Raw genomic sequence first — 21,197 nt, forward strand, 5'->3', positions numbered from 1 at the left:
GAAATTCCATTACCTGTCAGAACCTGGGTGAAATTCTGAAAGCAAGGAAGGTCGTCTTCGAAGTTGCTGCTGTTGCTGTTGCTGCAAGAGCTGTGATGCCTGACTAACTTCAAGATGAGAAGAGCGATAGTCAGGGACTGCAAACTCCTGGTATTAAAATAATCAAAATATAACTATTAACCAATAAGTGAAAAGCACAATGAATCAAAACAAGTAGTTATGGAAATGGCAATGAAGATTTCAATCCTTAACTAAAACAATCAACATTTTAATTGCTTATCATGAAAAATAACTCAAAATGAAATTTGAAGTTCAACTATATTTCACTCATCCCTCTAATAACATATTACAGTAATTCCCAACCTGTATTATTCACATAAGTAAGATCTCAAACTTGTATTCAATATGAAATCCTAGAAAGCAATACAAATTCAAAATGAATAGTTAGGAGGGCCACAGATATCATCTAGATAGATCCATGCATTTTTACAAATGAATAAACTGAAGTCTGAGAATCAACCTTGTAGTTAATTTTTTCTATCATAGCTAGGTAAATGTCTTTATACTTATTTTCCTTTTTGTCTAATTTTATTTTATTTTTCTTTTTTTCCCCCTTCCTGACAAGAATTGCCAGGCCCCAGACCCTGGATCCAACACTTGGCCAAATGAGGCCAGTCTCAGTGTGCTTTCAGTCCATGGTCTACTGGCTCCATTGCTCTGGGCCTGAGGTGAGGCCCATCATGGTGGAAGGATGTAGCAGAGGAACAGCTGCTTACCTCATGACAGCTGGGAAGGGGTAGGGGGAAAACAGAAGAAACAGGGAAAAAGAGAGAAGGGGATGAAGGAGGGGGATGTGGGGGAAGAGAAGGAAGAATAAGAGAAAGGAAGAAAGGAGAATCCTTTTTTTTTTTTTTTAAAGACAGGGTCTTGTCATGGTGCCCAGACTAGCTTTGAAATCCTGGACTCAAGCAATCCTCCTGCCTCAGTCTCTCAAACAGTTGAAATTACAAGTGTGCACCATTATACTTAGCTTTATGCTAATTTGTCTACTCTTGATCTTTATAGCAAAAGCTTCTTTTCACAACAAATCTATTGTGGTAACTCAATCATAACAGATGTTAAACATAAAATTACTAAATAACCCAGGAATTTGGTATATAGCCAAGGTCTATACCCAAACACGCACAACCACATAAAAAGCCCTGAAAACAAATTTTCATAAGAGCACTACTCACAATTGTCAAAAATGAAGCAACCCAAATGCCAAAAGACTAATGAATGGATAAGCAAAACATAGCCATTCAACAGAATATTATTCAGCATAATAGTTATGAACCTAAAACATTATAAGTTTAAAAAGAAGTCAGATAAAAAAAGCCATGTTATTCCATTTATATTAAATTTGTACAAGATGCAAATTCAAAAAGACAAAAGTAGATTAGAGGTTGCCAGAGGATGGAAAGGGCAAGATTGAGACTGCTACTAGATATGGGGTTTTGTTTCAGGTGATGGAGATGTTCTAGACTTATACAATAGTGATGTTTATATAACATAGAAAATACACTAAAATTCACAAAAATCAGACACTTTAAAATAGTGGCTTTTCTGTTAATGTGAATGCTATGCCATCAAAAGTTTTTAAAATCATGAACAAATACAACTGAGGTGTTCAGAGCCCCTCAAACACAAAGTTGAAAACAATAAAGAAAAACGACACTGAACAAAAAAAAAATCATTTTATTTATTTATTTATTTTTTGGTACCAGGGATTGAACTTGGGGGCACTTAACCACTGATCTACATCCCCAGCCCTTTTTTGTATTTTATTTAGAGACAGGGTCTCACTGAGTTGCCTAGTGCCTTGCTAAGTTGCTGAGGTTGGCTTTGAACTCACAATCCTCCTGCCTCAGCCTCCCGATCTGCTGGGATTACAGGCATGTGCCACCACATCCAAGAGAACAGGTAAAAGTAGAAAAAGACATGAGAAAATAATATCCTCAAAAAGAACCAAATAGTGATCGGAGAGATTAAAAATTTGATCACTGAAATTAAATAGCAGTTAAACACAAAGGTCAAGGGAGAAGGAAAACAAATAAGGAGTTCACTTAGAACAGAGTAAAGCACAAAATATATAATGTAAAGATGTTAAAAATGGGAGTTAGCATAATAAGTTCAAATATTGAACTCCACAGGTGAAAGCAAATATTCTAAGAAATAACAGAATAGCATTTCTCAGAAGTTAGAAAAGATACAATCCTTGGATTTAAAAAGGCCAGGGAAAAAGCATGATTATATTTAAACATTTAATCCACACTGGACACATGAAAAGTTTAGAAAAATCAATGAAAAAAAAAAGAAAAAAGAGAAAGAAAAAAAAATAGCAGATTTTTCATCAACGATGAATAGAAGCAAACAGACTACAATATATTTTAAGTCCAGAGGAAAACAACTTTGAACCTACAAATTTGAAAACAAGATCATTCAAATTTTAGGAATACAAACTTTTCAAAATTCAAGAACTCAGAAAAATATATCAACCACATACCCTCTCTGAAATTTTGTTTTTGGTTTTATTTTGTGGTACAAGGGATTGAACACAGGCCCTCACTGGGCTGTACCCCCAAACCTGGAAGAATTTCTGAAGGATGAATTCAACAAGACAAATTAATCCAAGAGTAAGGAGTGAAATAAAAGGAACAACAGGGTCTGCAGCTTCCAGTTTTGAGGAAATAATACAACTCAGAATTAACTTCTCACAAAATGTAGAAATTATTTTCATATACTGGGGGATAGGCAACACAGGACATAATCTCTATGAGAAACTAAATAAATGAGGTGAGTCCTACCTGCCATACTCCAGACTTTCTACCCAAAAGCAATTTCCAAACCGCAGCCCTGAGTAGAGAACACAAACATTGCTCCACAGTTGTAAAGAAAGAATGGCACAGGTTTGGAGAAGTCAGATGAACAGAATATTTGGAGAAGACTTCCAGAGAGAAGGCGTTTTTGTTTGTTTGGGGTAGTTGGGATTGAACCAGAAGTGCTTTACCACTGAGCTACACCCCCTGTCCCTTTTATTTTTTATTTTGAGACAGGGTCTCTCTAAGTTGCTGAAGATCTCATTAAATTGCAGAGGCTGGTCCTGAACCTCAGATCGTCCTGTCTCAATCTCCTGAATTGCTTGGCTTATAGGCATGCACCACCATGTCTGGCAGAGAAGTGAGTTATATAAAGATTTTTTTAAAAATATAATTTCAGTCCCTTTAGGTCTTTCTAGAGAGAGAAAGCACAAGGCTGGACTAAAATAACTTTAAAAAAATAATTATAAAACAACTTATGATGAAAGAACAATTAGGAAGAACCACAATAGTAAACAATTCCCAGAGCTCACCAGAAATCAATATTCATTCAAATTTCCTCTCGTAAGAAAACTAAAATATATACATACATACTGTGTGTGTGTGTGTGTGTGTGTGCGCGCGCGCGCGTGTGTAAAAAAATGGGCATGGTTCCACATGCCTGTGATTCCAGCATCTCAGAAGGCTAAGGCAGGACCTAAGCAATTTAGGGAAACCCTGTCTCAAAATTTAAAAAAAAAAAGGTGGGGCTGGGAATGTTGCTCAATGGTTAAGTGTCCCTGGATTCAATCCATGATACAAAAAAGAAAAAAAAGTGAAGAAATCTCAATGAATATGAATATACAGACCCTTCAGAGGAGACAAGCTTATTATTAGTCAGGGATTATATTAGACCACAAATAAAATCTATTCTAGACCTGCCCTGAGATTAAAAACATGCCTAAACAGTAATTTAATTGTCTATGGAAAGGAATCTAGCTCTCTTTAAAGGAATACAACAAAGGCCAACACCAAAAGTGTATAAAATTCACAATGTTTGAATTTTAATCAAAAATGTAAAATCTAGTATCTGCAATGAAAATGTCACTGGATGAAATTAATAGTAGGTTAGAAATTATACAAGAAAAAGATCATTGATAGTGAAAGTCATAGCAAAGTCAAATTAACGGACAAAAAAATTTTAAAAATAAAGAAATAAAATAAAAATGAACAAAGGCCCAGTGACCTGTGGGATAATACAAAATATGAGCAAAAATTACAGAGACAGAAAAAAAAAATATGAAGAAGGAATGGCCCCAAATTGCCCAAATCTTATGGAAACTATAAATCCACAGAAGAAGTTTGGTGACTGCCAAGAACAATAACATACCCATTCAAAAAAAAAAGAAAGGAAAAGAAAAGAAAACAAGAAGGTACATCATAACCAAACTGATGAAAAGAAATCATAAAGAGAAAAATCTTAAAAGTAACCAGAGGTGGGGGGGACACTTTACATATAAATAAATAATGATAAAAATGACCTAAGGCTTTAGCTAGGTATGGTGGCGCATGTCTGTAATCCTAGCAGTTTGGGAGGTTGAGGCAGGAGGATCACAAATTTAAAGCCAGCCTCAGCAACTTAGTGAGGCCCTAAGCAACTCAGAGAGGTCTAGTCTCAAAATAAAAAGGACTGGGGATGTGCTTCAATTGTTAAGAACCCCTGAGCTCAATCCCTGTTCCTAAAAAAAAAAAAAAAAAAGAAAACCACAGGCTTAAAAATCAGAAACCCATTAAGCCAGAATACAAAAAAAAAAAAAAAACCAAACAAACCATCATTTGAAGTACTAGGGAAAAAACTGTCAACTTAGAATTCAATATCTAGTGAAAATATTATTCAAAAATTAGGTTGAAATAAAAACTTGTTCAGGTAAATAAAACAAAATAATTCATTGCTAGACCTGTACTAAAAGAAATGAAGTTCTTTAGGCAAGAAGAAAACAGTATCAGCAGGAAACCTGAATATAAACAAAAGAATGAAGAGTATTAGCAATAGTTACATATGCAGATAATTATAGAAGGAAGAAAATAATAAAAGAGCAGAAATCAATGAAAAAGAAACCAAGTAAAAATAAATGAAACCAAAGTCTGTTTTTCAAAGAAAGAACCTATCAAACTGATAAACCCCTAGGCAGACTGATTAAAGAAATCAATATAAGTAATAACATCTAACATATGTCAAAGACGGCAATCATAATGGAATAGTGTAACTTATGTCAATAAACTTAAGGTGGTTTTTAGGGTGTGCTCAAACTGCTTCAAGAAATAAATAAAAACTCTGAATTATAACTATTAAAGAAACTGAGTACATAATTTAAACTGTTTCCACAGAGAAAATTCTAGGTCCAATGGATTCATGATACATTCTACCAAACATCTAATAAAACAAAAACAACAATCCTACACAAATTATTTTAAGAAAATATGGGAAAATGAACATTTTCCAAGCTAACATCATTTTTTTTCTTTTGTTCTTTTTAGTTATACATAACAGTAGAATGTATTTTGACCTATCATACAGATATGAAGTATAACTTCCCATTTTTGTGGTTGTACATGATGTGAAATTACACTGGTCCTGTATTCATAGAAGAATATAGGAAAATAATGCCCGATTCTACTGTCTTTCTTATTCCCAACCTCTCCCTTCCCTTCATTCGCCTTTGTCTAATCCAGTGAACTATTCTTCGCTCCCCACCAATTATTGTGAGTTAGAAACCAAATATCAGAGAGACATTTGGTCTTTGGTTATTTGGGTTTGGCTTATTTCACTTAGCATGATAGTCTCCAGTTCCATCCATTCACTGGCAAATGCCACTATTTCATTCTTCCTTATGGCTAAGTAATATTCCATTGTGCATATGTAGCACATTTTTTTTATCCATTCATCTGTTGAAGGGCACCTAGGTTTGTCCCATAGCTAGGCTACTGTGCATTGAGCTGCCATAAACACTGATGTGGCTCTATCACTGTAGTATGCTGATTTTAAGTCCTTTGGGTATATGCCAAGGAGTAGGATAACTGGGTCAAATGGTGGTTCCATTCTAAGTTTTCTGAGGAATCGTCACACACTTTCCAGAGTGGTTGTACCAATTTACAGTTCCATCAACAATATATGAGTGTATCTTTTTCCCCACATTCTCGCCAACATTTATCATTCCTTGTATTCTTGATAAATGCCATTCTGACTGGAATGAGATAAAATTTCGGTGTCGTTTGAATCTGCATTTCTCTAATTGCTAGTGATGTTGAACCTTTTTTCGCATACTTGTTGACTGATCATTTCTTCTGTGAAGTGTCTATTCAGTTCCTTTGCCCATTTATTGATTGGGTTATTTGTTTTCCTAGTATTAAGTTTTTTAAGTTCTTTATATGTCCTGGAGACATATCTGAGGTGCAGGTAGTAAAGATTTTCTCCCATTCTGTAGGCTCTCTCTTCACATTCTTGATGGTTTGCTGTGAAGAAGTTTTTTTTAGTTTGATACCATCCCATTTCTTGATTCTTGATTTTACAACTTATACTTTCAGAATCTTGTTGAGGAATTTGGTTCCTAAGTTGACATGATGGAGATTTGGGCCTACTTTTTCTTCTAGTAGGCACAGGGTCTCTGGTCTAATACCTAGGTCCTTGATCCACTTTGAGTTGGGTTAACATCATTTTTTTTTTTTTTAAGAAAGGTGTTTCTTTTATATATACACTTTAGTTATCAATGGACCTTTTATTTTATTTATTTACATATGGTGCTGAGTATCGAATCCAGGGCCTCACACACGCCAGGCAAGCGCTCTACCACTGCGTCACAACTCCAGCCCCCTAACATCATTCTTAATGATGAAAAACTGAAACTTAACCTTTATCTCACCTTCATATACAAAATTTAATTCAAAATAGAAATATAAAGCCTAAAATTTTAACACTTAGAGAAGAAAACATAGAAAGTCTTAATAATGCTGAGTTTGGCAAAAACTTCTTATAAGATATAACACAAAAAGCAAAAAATATAGAAGTATTAGACCTAATTAAAATTTTTAAATGTATGCTCACCAAAGGACACTATAAAAAAAAAAAAAACAAGGCAGGGGTTGGGGTTGTGGCTCAGCCTGGCTTGTGTGAGGCAATGGGTTTAATTCTCAGCACCACATATAAATAAATAAATAAAATAAAGCTCCACTGACAACTAAAAAAATAAAAAAAAAAGGCAATACTTCTTTATGTAATCTACATATAACAACATGGATATGTTTCCTAAATTATTTTATTTATAATTACCAAAAACTAGAATAGGTGACTAACGAATTGTGGTACATCCATATCTAGCAATAAAAAGTTAACAAACTACTGAGAAAGGCCAGACATGACCAAATCTCAAAAATATTATGGGAAGCAAAAGAAGTCATAAGGAAAGAGTCCATATGAAATTCAAAACAAATATAATCTATTATGATAGAAAGCAGATCGGTAGTCTTATGGGAGCCAAGACTGGTGGAAGTTGAGGAGGAAGACTGACCTGGATGAGGTACATGAGAATTTTCTGGCATGATAAAATGTTCTTTACCTTCACCTTGGTGGTGATTTTATAGGCATGAGTCTGTCAAAATGTATACATATCATAAAATGGCTGCATCACATACATATACGTGTGCGCATGCACACACACCATGAAGCTACTTATTTAAAATAACCATGCAGTTACTTTTTTAAAAATAACCTAGCTGGGCACAGTGGTACACGCCTATAATCCTGTAATCAGCTCTGGAGGCTGAGGCAGTAGGATTGCAAATTCAAAGCCAGTCTCGGCAATTTAGCAAGGTCCTAGGCATTTACCAAGACCCTGTCTCCAAAAAAAAAACAAAGGTTGGAAATACGGTTCAGTAGTTAAGTGCCCCTGAGTTTAATCTCTGGTACCAAAAAAAAATACGACCTTTTTTTTTAAATTAAAATAACTTAAAAAATTAGTAGTCAGATCAACAGTACAGGAGGAACATGCAACCAAACCTCAACACCTAATCATGATAAAATTCTCAAACTAGGAATAAAAAGCAACTTCTTTAACCAAAAAAGAAAAACAGCAAAATGTGCAACTAACATACTTCGTGATAAAAGACTAAATATTTCTATACTCAGAACTACCTATGTAGTTCCAATTTTTTTTTTTTTTTTTAGTTTTTAGTAGTCAATGGATCCTTTTTTTTTTTTTTTTTTAAATTTGTGGTGCTGAGGGTCAAACAGGGCCTCACACATGTCAGGCAAGTGCTCTACCACTGAGCCACAACACCAATTCCCTATGTCCATTCTTACTGGGTAATCATACACACTTCAAAGGAATATTCAGAGGTACATAGCAGTACTCAACTATATTTTTGCTGATAAATCTGTCTTTTCATTCTCTGTTATGACCATTTTATCTCTTTCCCTCCTCTGTTACTTCAAACCTCTTACACCACTATCCCTAGTCTACTCTAAACCTATAATTTCATCTCATATTTTATTTTTCATAAAGTAAGTCAATAATACAAACTCTTTTATCTTCCTACCATCAAATCAATCAAGAAGGTAGAAGCCTTTATCCTGGCCATCACTCAAGATAGACCAAGTTACCTATATAACTTAAAAGTTCACCAGAATATGGAACATAACATAGGTCTTGACCTAGAAACTCAAGGCAACTGATTGTTTTCCACAACTCCTACAATCAAAAAAGATACATTCGACCTCTGATATATGGCAGAAAATGATAGCAAAAAGACAGAAGTAATTCCTAAACTTTGGTTACCCATTTTTGGGAATGATTTTTGCCACTAAAAAAAACCATTAAAAAACAACAATAATAAGCACATTTGGTTTACGGCCAACAAATGTATTATATAGGTAAAGTAAAACACAACACACAGATGCAATTTGCACAACATCTGTTCCTTACCTGCTGGTGGCGGGTGCTGGGAAAGGTGTACTGAACAGAGTGGGCAGGATAACGACTTTGTTCTGTGCTGAATGCTCCTTGGTTGGGAGGATAACCTGAACTTGACATTATCAGTAAAGGAGTCCTCACTGGGCTGTGAGATCAAGTCCAACAAACAATCATGTTTCTAGGAAATCACCTGAAGAGGATGGGAAAAAGAGAATTCATAAGAACTAAAATACTAAGTGTATTTCTAGTAAATTATAATTATAGTTAAATAAATAAAACTACAATTACCAGTAAAGTTTTCTCTCATGTATTCAATTCATAGATGCTGAGGTATGATAAACATTAATGGGTCTTTTCATTTACACTCTAAAATGTTCTTTTAATTTATGATGAATGATATAATTAGGTATATAAAGTAAAAAAAAATACATAAAATTTTAGCATGAGGTGATGGGGATGTAGCTCAGCAATGAGAGAGCACTCGCTTAGCAGACACTAGGCCATAGGATCCACCCCCCCCCAAAAAAAACAACAAACAGCATGAGACATGGCACACAGTGGCCAGTAAATGACTTTCCATAAATAAGTAACAAATATATTATAAAAACAAAAATACAAGGTTCTAAACTTGGGAATGGTTAAAAAGAAAAAAAAAGTCAATTATAAAGAGAATCCAAAAGTATTTGTAAATATTTGTGCAGAGACGATATTGGCTTTATTAAATAATTACTGGTATGTCCCCCAAAAATAGCATAAGAAGACACTGAGGATGGGCAAGTTTTCAAAAAAGAATAAAGCCTATCAATTCAAGGAAAGCAATTACCAATACTTGTGAAAATCAGAATTTTGGAACACTTTGTATTGCCACCATGAGCTTGACAGCATCCAAACATTTAAAGACTTTTCTTGTGAGACTGGTGGTAAAATTAAAAAGTGTGTTTTGTATAATGAAATGTGTCAATATTTGAAACATCTGCATAAGTCTCCAAGTGATTAATACAGATTGTTACAACATTGTGCATGAATGATTTCTCTAAAATACAAAACTAACCAATAAAATTTTATATAGTATATTTTAAAAATATAAACCATTCTGCTGGATTTGTAGCTCAGTGGTAGAGTACTTGCCTAGCATTTGTCAGGCACTGGGTTCCATCCTCAGCACCACATAAAAATAACTAAATAAAATAACGATATTAGGGCTGGGGATATAGCTCAGTTGGTAGAGTGCTTGCCTTGCAAGCACAAGGCCCTGGGTTCAATCCCTAGCACTGCCCCTCTCCCCCCAAAAAATCAGACCAAATAATATTGTGTCCACTTACAACTAAATGTGTGTGTGTGTGTGTGTGTGTGTGTGATAAACCATATCAATGGTTTGAGATTCTATACTAATCTTTAAAAAAATTATCACTTGATTGGTTTTAATGGATAATCAAAGAACATACACAATTATATAAAAAGATGTTATTAAAATACCCTTCCATTTTCAACTGCATCTCTATGGGGTTAGGTTTTCTTTATAAGGTTTAATCAAAACAGTATATTGCAAGATATTGAATGCAGGGCTGGGGCTGGGGCTCAGTGGTGGAGTACTTGCCTCCAATGTGTGAGGCGCTGGATTCAATCCTCAGCACTACACAAAAATAAAACGAAAAAATACTGTGCTCATCTACAACTAAAAAATATTTTTTTTAAAAAAGAAGTACATAGGAGAATCAAGTTATCTTCTAAAGTAAAAATGTAAAACACCACCACTCTTCTTATCAATTTTTTTAAATAGTTACTTGCCATAAAGATGTCATATAATGGGTAGTAGTAGTGGATATACATTGGTGCTAGGGATAGAACCTGGTAGGTACACAGTGGACCACTCAACCCTATATTGTTTTTAAATAAATACCTTTTAAATTTTCATTTTAGTGTCTTATTTGGCAAGCAGCATATATAACTCATATAAGCAAAAGCACTTCATGATCCTAAATAATTTACTCCTTGACTCTTACGATACAGAAAAGAAATTAAGGACCTTAATGTTCTCAAAGTGATTTCTGATCTTTAAAAGACCAGGTAATGTACAATACTTTCAATCTAGGAACAGAGAAAAACATCCCAACCATAATCCCCAACACATAAATAGTTAAGATTGAAAGCTTCAACTTACATCATAGTGTAGTGATTCATGCATACCCATGTTTGTAGCAACACAATTCACAATAGCCCAACTATGGAACCAACATAGGTGGTCCATCAGTGAATGAATGGATAAAGAAAAAGTGGTATATATACACAAAGGAGTTTTATTCAACAATAAAGAAAAATTAAATTACATCATCTGTAGGAAAATGGATGGAACTAGAGACTGTTACATTAAGTGAAATAAGCCATATTCAGGTCAAGGGTCCTACATTCTCTTATATGTGGAAACTAGACAGGAAAAAGGAAAAGCATGGTATCGGGGCACGGATCTCAAGAAAATCAAAGGGAGATCAACAGAAGAAAGGGATGAGGGGGTGGAAGGCAAGGAAGGAGAGGGAAAGTGCTAGAGAGTGATACTGGCCAAATTATAATGTTATATTGTGTGCATATAAGAATACATAACAACAAATTCTATCATCATGTACAACTATAATGCATCAATAAAAAAAGTGTGGTAAAAAATGAGAAAGCTCTGACTTATAAATTTTTTTTCTTTTTAATAAATATACTCTAGGAAGGCAAACTACAAACCAGAAAACTGTAAGAGCAAAGCTATTATATATATATATATATATATATATATATATATATAAATATGCGCCATATTCAGGTCAAGGGTCCTACATTCTCTCATATGTGGAAACTAGACAGGAAAAAGGAAAAGCATGGTAGCAGGGCATGGATCTCAAGAAAATCAAAGGGATTTATATATATATATATATATATATATAAAACATATATATATTTTACAAATCACTAAGAAAAATAACAAAGCAAGTAGGAACATTGGATTAGCAAAGGAAATAAAGAAATGATGTCGTCACCTTCATCAAAAAAAAAATCACAAAAAAGCAAAAAAAACCACTTTTCCCAAAACATTAGCAAAATATTAAAAAGTGTATAATAATGTACATTAATAGTGCAAATTAATGTATGTGTATAATGTTTATTAAAGTGTATAATAATGCCAAGTTTGAAGAAAGTTTTAGAGAAATAGGCATTCTTTTACATTTTCCTGGTTCATATATAAAATTAGTACAAACTGCTCTCTGAATAATGGCAATTTAAACCATATTACTTGAAAATATGCACATCTTCTACCACAGCTATCCACTTCTACAAATGTATCTTATTGTTCAATTTAGATGCCTAAAGATACATGACAGAGAATGCTTTTCCAGGAATTGTCTTAAATACACAAAACATGATTAAGTACATTATGCTTTTAAACAAAAATTTAACCAGGGTATGGTGGCTCACGTCTGTAGCCTCAACTACTCAAAAGACTGAAGCAGAAGGAACACCACTTGCACCCAGGAGCTGGAGGCCACCCTGGGTATCATAGTGAAACCCTATCTCTTTAAAAAAATAAAAAAATAAAAAATTAGCCAACAGGCAAAGCCTATATAAATTAGAACCTTTTGTTTTTGTTAAAAAAAAAAAAAGGCACACTGGGGCTGGGGCTGTAGCTCAATGATAGAGCGCTTGCCTATGTATGAGGCACTGGGTTCGATCCTCACAGCACCACACAAAAACAAATAAATAAAACAAAGGTATCGTGTTCATCTACAACTAAAAAATGTTTTTTAAAAACATGCTGTGTATACTATTATCATTTAATTTTTCACATCTGTCATATCTTCACAGGATTATATGACTAAAGACAAAAATGCCATATATTAACAAACATTTATTAAGCCATACACTACTATGTACCATTGTTCTAAACTAGCATAAATGGACCAAGATAAGCTATCTTATTGTGAGGAGACATAGGCAATAAGCAAATAATCACAAAATAATATGATAAAGTGTTATATATAATTAAGGCAATAGGTGGACAGAATGGCAAAGCAGATGAAGAGATGACGAGCAGGGTGGTAACAGAAAGCTGATCTCAGCTGTGATGTGCCCTGGTTTCCTGAAACAGTCCTAATCTACACCTCTTGTCCCAGTGCAATTATTCTCCATTTCATTCTCAAAATGGTCCCAGGTTGATTATTAAACTATGGTCTAAAGTAATCTTTGTGCTTAAGTTTAAAAGATGAGAAGAAAATTCTATTCTAGAAATGATGGGGTTTTGCAGGTTTTCTAGAAACTGGTATTTCTCTCATTCTCTCTCTCTGAACATTAATCCTTTTTCCATCTTATGCTATAAATATTTGTTCTGGAATTCTTGTTTCTTCTTTTTGAAGATATTTTCCCAAATTATTAAAATATAATGTATTCTCTCTTATACGTCTTAAAAGTTTCTATTTTTAAAATATTTATCTTTTAAATCACCTAAATATTTTTTCTAAAAGGGGGGATCTACTGAATATGTCTATCTACACTCACTGGAAAGGCCATCTTCATTACAACTCAGTATTTCACTGGTAGATATATACTGTAAGGAAACTCACATACTTACATACAAAAGGGTAGTTATTGCAGCACAGAAATACAAAAATTTGAAGAAAATCTAAATTCCAGCCCATAAACTAAACTGTGGTATATTAATATGATAAAATACTATACAGCAGTTACAATGAATAAACTAGAGTTACAAGCTTCAAAATAGATAAATTTTTTTTTAAAAGTTGAGAATTTACCAGTTAACATGTTAGAAACAAAGGAAAAATATTACTATGACTTATAATGTACATACAATAAAAGCATAAATAAGTGTATGATATACATCCACTTCAGGATAATAGTTACATCTAAAGAAGGAAGGAGAATGGTGGAGGGAAGGGGTACAATCTATAACACTACCTTAAAATAAAAACTGAAGGGACTATGATAAAAAATTAAGTTTTCTTGAATACAGTTAGTAAGTGCACAAACATTTGTTATATAGCTCTCTGCACATTTTTATGGGACTGAAATAGTAAATAAAGAAAAAGCCATCTTTATTTTGAAGAAGTATATTCCCACTCATCCACAATTCCAGACTCATGAATTTAATTTGCCTTTCCCTATGCTACGCCATACTTTTTAAATTACAATAGCATTATGAGGTTTTTATATCTAGAATGGTAAGTTTCCCCTTACTATGCTTTATTGTTGCTTCTACTTTCAAAGCCTGATTCACCTTTCACATCTAGCACATTTATTCTTTCACACAAATATCAGGGTCACCTTGTCAGGTCCCATAAAAACTGGAACATGAAAATACTGAATTCATAGTTGAACTACAAGGAGAACAAATATCTTTATACTATTAAGTACTTCCACCCTAAAATATGATTATATGTTCTATAATGGCAAATACACTGTGTGTACATAATTAAAATAGAAATACTTTACCTGTAAGATGGTGAATAGAAAAAAGTGTGGAATATATGTATAAATACTATCAATTACATGTTAAAATATCATGACAGATTTTATATGCATATACATGTATTCATATATTAGGATAAGAATTATCTACATATAATTAGAATGAAAATTATATATGTAACATCTATCCACTTAATATTTTGTGATCCTTAATAAACCTTTTTTAAAATTTTTTTTAAGTTGTCAATGGATCTTTTATTTTATTTATATGTGGTGCTAAGTTTTGAACCCAGGGCCTCATACATGCCAGGCAAGTTCTCTACCACTGATCACAACTCCAGTCCCCTTAATAAACTTTAATTTGTTTCCACCATTTCAAAGGATTTGGAAATTCAGGGGAAAAAAAAAATTCAGTGAGCCAACCTGATCAAACTGCCCCATTTTAATCAAATTATTTACCCAGTTAGGTTTTTTAAAAAATGCATTAAAAATAAAATTGCAGTGGTGGCATATGCCTATCACCCCAGCGACCCAGGAAGTTAAGGTAGAAGGATCACAAGTTCAAGGTCAGCCTGGCCAATTTAGCAAGACTACATCTCAAAATAAATAATAAAAAGAACGGGGTGTAGTTCAGTGATTAGAGTGCTTTCCTAGCATGCAGAAGACCCTGGATTCAATCCCTAGTACCACGAAAATAAAAAAGTTTTATAGATAACTGACATTCAATCTAAGCTGAAGACAAAACTTAAAGAACTTCTAAAATTTTATCTTGTACAATTTAACAATGAATATGATAATTAAATATATCATCCTTACTACTTATTTCATTTTTCTGTTAGAGAAAGATGAGAAGACTGACTAGCAGTTCTCTGGGCCTATCTCCCACATGCTTTCTTCAAGGTCCAAGGCATGGAAGTCAGCAAATGTGAGGTTTAGGAGGTTTTGCAATTACCCACACAACACTGATTTTAAAGATTAGATATCTAAAGAACAGGAAGATTCAGTATTTCCTCCAATATCAGTAGTCAGTAACAAAAAATGGGAGAAGCTAGTGTTTTGTGCAATACTTTGCAGTTTTCTCAGAAGTAGTGAACTACACTGAGGAATTGAGATGTACAGTAGGACCACACATTAAAACCACCTGTGTATTTCCCCTCATCTATATACCTGCACCTCCTCCAGGTGAATGGGGGAAAGACAACATTTGTTTGGCTTTGCTTTGGGGTTTTGTTGATGTGTTGGGGAAAGAGGGTATTTGCATTTTTTTGGCTTTTTGTTTTTTGATTTCTTTGGGAATAAGTATTACATGTATGACTTAAGACTTCTTAAATGTATCAGGAAAAAAAAAAAAAAGTAAAACTATGCCTCACCCCTTGTCCCTTCAACTGATACCCAACTATCTCCCCAGGAAGTAACCAAAATTAGTTTCTAGAGTATCCTTTAGAAACATTCTACATATTCACAAGCATGTGCATACACATTTTTCTCTTACACAAATGTAGCATAGTAGATGTATACTGTTCTATAATCTTGACTTTATTATTTAACAATATATCTTAGCAATTATCTCATGAGTTCACCAACACTGGGTTCTTCTGTTGCTACAGATTATTTCATTATATGAAGGCTCATGCATATTTTGTAAAAGTTTTCTAAGTAATTCTGAGAAATACAATTCAGACACCCCAAGTACATAAAGCTATAAATGGAAGAAAGAGGCAAAAGGAAAGATCTTAGTCCAGGGTCATCTAATTTGTTTTCTAACAGTGGCCTATATATTGGGAATCCATGTATAAGTTGGGGAGTTTTTTGTTTTGTTTTGTTTTAATTTTCAGCAATGGTGAGTCCACACTCAACACCTTCCCTCAATGACACTCAAAAACAAGCTAAGTGATTTGTCCATTTTTCACTGTCATCAATAATCTTTGTTCATGTCCTAGGTTTTGTGGGATTTTAGTCAAGCTTAATTTTAATATCTCAAAATAAAGTCAAGCTTACTTAAAAGTACTCAGTCCAACACAGGAGGCAATTATACAATAACAAAATCAGATTTGCCCCTACTGGCATAAAAATTTATGGGTCACAGCAGGTCCTTTCTGTCCTCACATGAAGTACAGTCAGGAGACCACTAAGACCTGCTTCCTCAAAAACTATCCCTGAGACACAGTAAGTGTTCAGATCCTTTTGTTTTCTAAGTAGCACTCATCTCAGAAATCTTACATAGAAGTCAAAAGTATAAAAAATACAAAGGAGAAATATTCTGATTCATTGAGAATGGGGGAAACTAGCCAGAATCTATCTTTTCAGGTTCGCCTTCCCCTAGCTCCCTTTCTTCCACCCTTCATTCCAGTTCTGGGTCACCAAGATACTTCTACAAAACACTTTACAGTCTGAAACCAACTGAAATAAACTAACCCAATTCAAACTAAAGGGAAAGGGAAAGGAAAAGGGAGCTGCCTTAAGTGGCAGTGTCAAATTATAAATTCAGTTCTTAGCACCCAAACTCATTAACTCAGGATTACATGCTTGACTCATGAAATGAAAATCTGTGACTTGTCTAAGAAACCAGGTTAAGATTTTTATGAGCAACTCATATCATAAACACCAACATACATAATCATGTTTGAGGATGGGAATAATATGCTAAAATGGAGTCATTGTTACAAGGGACAAGAGTACATTGTATCTGAATTCTACAGAGAAACCCAGAACTAACCTCCTCTATCTTGCAAACAGGCAATAAAATATGGCAAAATGAAATTGGTCTATTTAAGTTACTGTTTGAATCTTCCCATATTAAACAAACACACACACTTACTTAGGAGGAAACTTAGCTTGCAATAACAAAATTTCAAACACAATCTTCCAAAAATAAAAAGCTAATCCTCCTCTCACCAGGAACTCCTGGCGTTTGGCCTACAATCTTTGCATAACCAAAATGTACTTGGATAGGCTTTCAAGGTGGCCTAAGCTATCTTGGAAAAAAAGCTAAAAATATACTTCACTGTGGCAAAGACTGCGGATGAGCAAAGATGAATCCAGCAAGGGTCACAAAAGAGGTGAAGCCCACATGTCACCAAAGAAGAAAGAGGATATGCAATTCAGTTTAACTGAGCAAGTAACAATACCTCATGACACAAAAGTACAGGAAAAGGGGAATGATATTGTGGATGGTAAAAATCTTACTAAACTGAAGCAAATTAAGTTTCACTAATTCCCACAAAGCAGCCTAGATCTAGCAGTCCAACTCCACAAGCATGTTATACAGGGAAAGGCTAAGAACCAATCCTATAGGTATCCCAACCAGTTGAAACCCTTCAGTCTGGGGATAAATTTAAGAAAGTCAACCTTTATTTTTTATTGTAAATGGACACAATACCTTTATTTTATTTATTTATTTTTTTATGGTACTGAGGATCAAACCCAGTGCCTCACACATGCTAGGTAAGTGCTCTACCACTGAGCTACAACCCCGCCCTGAAAGTCAACTTCATGAGTCTCAGTTCAGCCTCCAGAAGAGGAGAGACTAGAAATCATTAACTGAATTCTGTAATTTGTATAAGAGAACAGTGGTGCTATCTGGGAAAAAAAATTCTCCTATAAAATAAAGCAAAAGCATTCTTCTCATTGGTTGAGTGATGAGGGGGCTGGCTGTCCTGAGGGAATGCCAAGGTATTTTATTTGTAGCCTCTTATGACATCTTTCTTAGAAGACAGGCAGATGAATAGGAGCTAAAGAAAAAAGCTTTTGGGGAATGATGGGGGTGGTTTAGTGGGGATTGAACCCAGGTGTGCTTTACCACTGAGCTATATCCCCAGCTCTCTCTATTTTTTATTTTGAGACAGGGCCTTGCAACATTGCTGAGGCTGACCTCAAACACACAATCCTCTAGCTTCAGTCTCCTGAGTCACTGGGATTACGGGCATGAGCCACTGTACCCAGTAAAAAAAAGAAAAATCTTTTTAACCCTAATAAAGTATGATACTGAAATAAAAACTTTAATAAGGACATAATTATTTGATGAATCTGTGGGTACGTACCTTACCCAATAATTATCATATGTCTTGAACAAAAAAAGATGCTGCTTTACCCCCACACAAAATGAGAAAGGAAAACTTTTGCAAGGTAGTAGTGCTACTATACTGAGAACTGTCGTATAGCTGCACTTTATTGAACCAGCTGACTCGAAACAGTAGAAATGGAAAACACTCCTTCCTTCAACTATAAAAACAAATGTCTTTCAAAGCCAAATGGATGACCACTTGCCAAATCTCTCCTTAATTAGCACAAAAAAGAAGTGTGTATTGAGATCAGAAAAAAATTAACTTTAGATGCTGGGCCTGAATCAATAGATACAGTATCTAAGGAGAATCATGGTTACCTCATATTGAACCTTTGTTCTACACAAAGCAATTATACTAAGATTGTGTGCATAAACTCACCTAAAAGTCTGATTCCATTATTATTTCTAAGCCTACAGAGAGAGGCTAAGTAACTTCCCCAAGCTATTTTTGTATAAAGTTCAAAAACAGATACCCTTTTGATAACTCTTTCTCCCCCTCCGTTTTTTTTGGGGGGTGATGGTGCTAGAATTATCTCATATGTTAAGCAAGTGTTCTACCACTGAGCTACATTCCCAACCCTCCTTCTTTAAATTTTTTTTTGTTGTTGTAAATGGACATAATACCTTTATATTGTTTATTTATTTTTTATGAGGATCAAACTCAGGGTCTCACACTAGGTCTCACACTTGCTAGGCAAGTACGCTACCACCAAACTATAATCCCAACTCCTAACCCTTTAAGTTTTTTAATATTGAGATAAAGTCTTGTTAAGCTGCCTAGGTTGACCTCAACCTTGCGATACTCCTTTCCCAGCATGAGTTACAATTACAGGCCTACACCACAGCGCCCTGCTAGAGACAGAATCTTAAAAGATTATGTTCTGTTGCCTCGCCTTCTACCCACTAACAGAGACTTCTATGGGTTACTGAACAAAAGAAGACTAATGAACAGACTTCACCTCTAAGGTATAAAGATAAAGAAGGAAAAACACATTTGACTTTGTAAGATTTGATTCTATGGGGAGCAGAGAAAACATGTCATAGACACCTGTGAGGAGAGAGAATACATCATTGTTCTCTCATGGCCTCAGCAGCAGTTAACAATGCTTGGCTCTCAATAACACTCACTCCAACAGCAAGTCCTATTCCCTCTTCTTTACACACAGACCCTAAGCCTCCTAGATTTCTCCACCACAACTTCTGCCATCCTCATATTCAGCTGCAAAAACAAACAAAAACCACAAAATCTAACTACTTCCTACTTCAATACGTTCTCCACTCAAGAAGCCTAGGATTCTTTATAAACCATAAATCAGAACATGTCACTCTTCCACATAAGACTCCTCAAGGGTTTCTTATGCACTGCAAATAAACTCCAAGCAATTTCCGATGACCTGCAAGGCCCTACTTAATTTGGTCGGTTTACTCTCCCAATTGCTCACTAAGCCAGGCAACTTGTGGTTCCTTTCAGTTTCTCCACCAGGCAGCCAAGCCCTTCCTAGCCTGAGGCCTTTGTTCTTCTTTATAGTCCCCTGGAAGTATGAAGAAGCTTATTCGTGTGGCTGGCTCCTTTTTAAGATTGTGGTTCAAAGGTCATCTCCTAAAATAACCTTTCCCATCAACCTACCAGGGTAAACTCCCATCAGTTACTCTCTATCACATCACGCTTTGGGTCCTATAGAGATAACCTCATAATCTAAAATGGATAACTATATTTGATTATATTCTATCTTCCCCCACTAGAATATAAATTCCCTTGATTTCTTACTGTATTTGTTGAATAAGAGAAATAAACAAGAAATGTATAGGACTTATTTGAAGCAAAGTTTGAAATTCTACTGAGAGACAAAAATTTACTTGAACACAAGGTAGAAAGTACACGGAGATAGTATTTTCAGTAAAAACCTCAACAAGATTTCTTTTTGAACTTCACAGAATGACTGTAAAGTTCATCCAAGAATACATAGCCCAGAACTGTCAAAGTCTGAAAAAAGCAGAGTAATGAACTAGTGACTAACATTACCAGAACTGGAATTATAAAACAAAAGTAACTTGAAGTGTATAATAATATAGGTGAGATAAAGAAAAAATAAAAAGACAAATCAGCAACAGTTCCAGGTGGGCATGGTGGTGCATGCCTGTAATCCCAGCAACTCAGGAGGCTGAGACAGGAGGATTGCAAGTTTGTAGTCCAGCCTCAGCAATTTACAGAGGCCCAAACAACTTAGCAAGATCTTGTTTCAAAATAAAAAATAAAAAGGTCTGGGTATGTGACTCGGTGAGTAAAGCACCCCCAGATTCAATCCCCAGTACCCAAAAGAAAAAAGTCTTCCTCTTTCTCAGTTCTCCTTATAGCAACCAACGTTAATGGGTATCCTTTCAGTATGTCTGATGATTACAAAAAATACATATATACATTATTTTTCCTCTTTAAAACAACAAAACAATAGTATACTATAAATAACATAGCTCACTTTGCTTTTCTAGTTTGATAGATGAGTAAATATCTTAAATTTCATAGGAAGGAAATAGAGAATGAAACCCAGAAGTCATATACAGGCTAATAATGAAGACTGCTAACAATTTTCTAAACTGTATTTATTTTTTATGCGGTGCTGAGGATATAATCCAGTGCCTCAGACATGCTAGGCAAGTGCTCTTCCACTGAGCCACAACTCCCGCCTGCTAACAATTTTTTGAGTATATATGTAACATTTAAAAAAATTTTTTGTTCTAATTAGTTATACATGACAGTAGAAAGCATTTATACATTTTGATAGATTATACATAAATGAAGTGTAATCTCTCATTTTTCTGATTATACAAATTATAGGATCACATCAGTCATGCAGAATATGTAACATTTTTTAG

At 34.5% G+C, this 21,197-nt stretch overlaps 1 protein-coding gene across 23 annotated transcripts in view; it reads right to left on the minus strand.

The window, feature by feature from the left end:
- Positions 1–21,197, minus strand: part of NCOR1 (nuclear receptor corepressor 1) — a gene marked incomplete at its 3' end in the record, with an annotated part of 166,332 nt that overhangs the window by 135,608 nt on the left and 9,527 nt on the right. For all 23 annotated transcript variants that reach the window (XM_079131648.1, XM_079131637.1, XM_079131653.1 and 20 more), the window contains exons 2-3: positions 8,816–8,993; positions 14–147 (exon numbers count right to left, since the gene is read on the minus strand). In XM_079131648.1, coding sequence (XP_078987774.1) covers positions 14–147; positions 8,816–8,923 — 242 coding nt within the window. In that variant the 5' untranslated portion in view covers positions 8,924–8,993. The remainder of the gene's footprint in view (positions 1–13; positions 148–8,815; positions 8,994–21,197) is intronic.

This window comes from Sciurus vulgaris (assembly GCF_902686455.1).
Source record: "Sciurus vulgaris genome assembly, chromosome: 3".
NCBI lineage: Eukaryota > Metazoa > Chordata > Mammalia > Rodentia > Sciuridae > Sciurus > Sciurus vulgaris.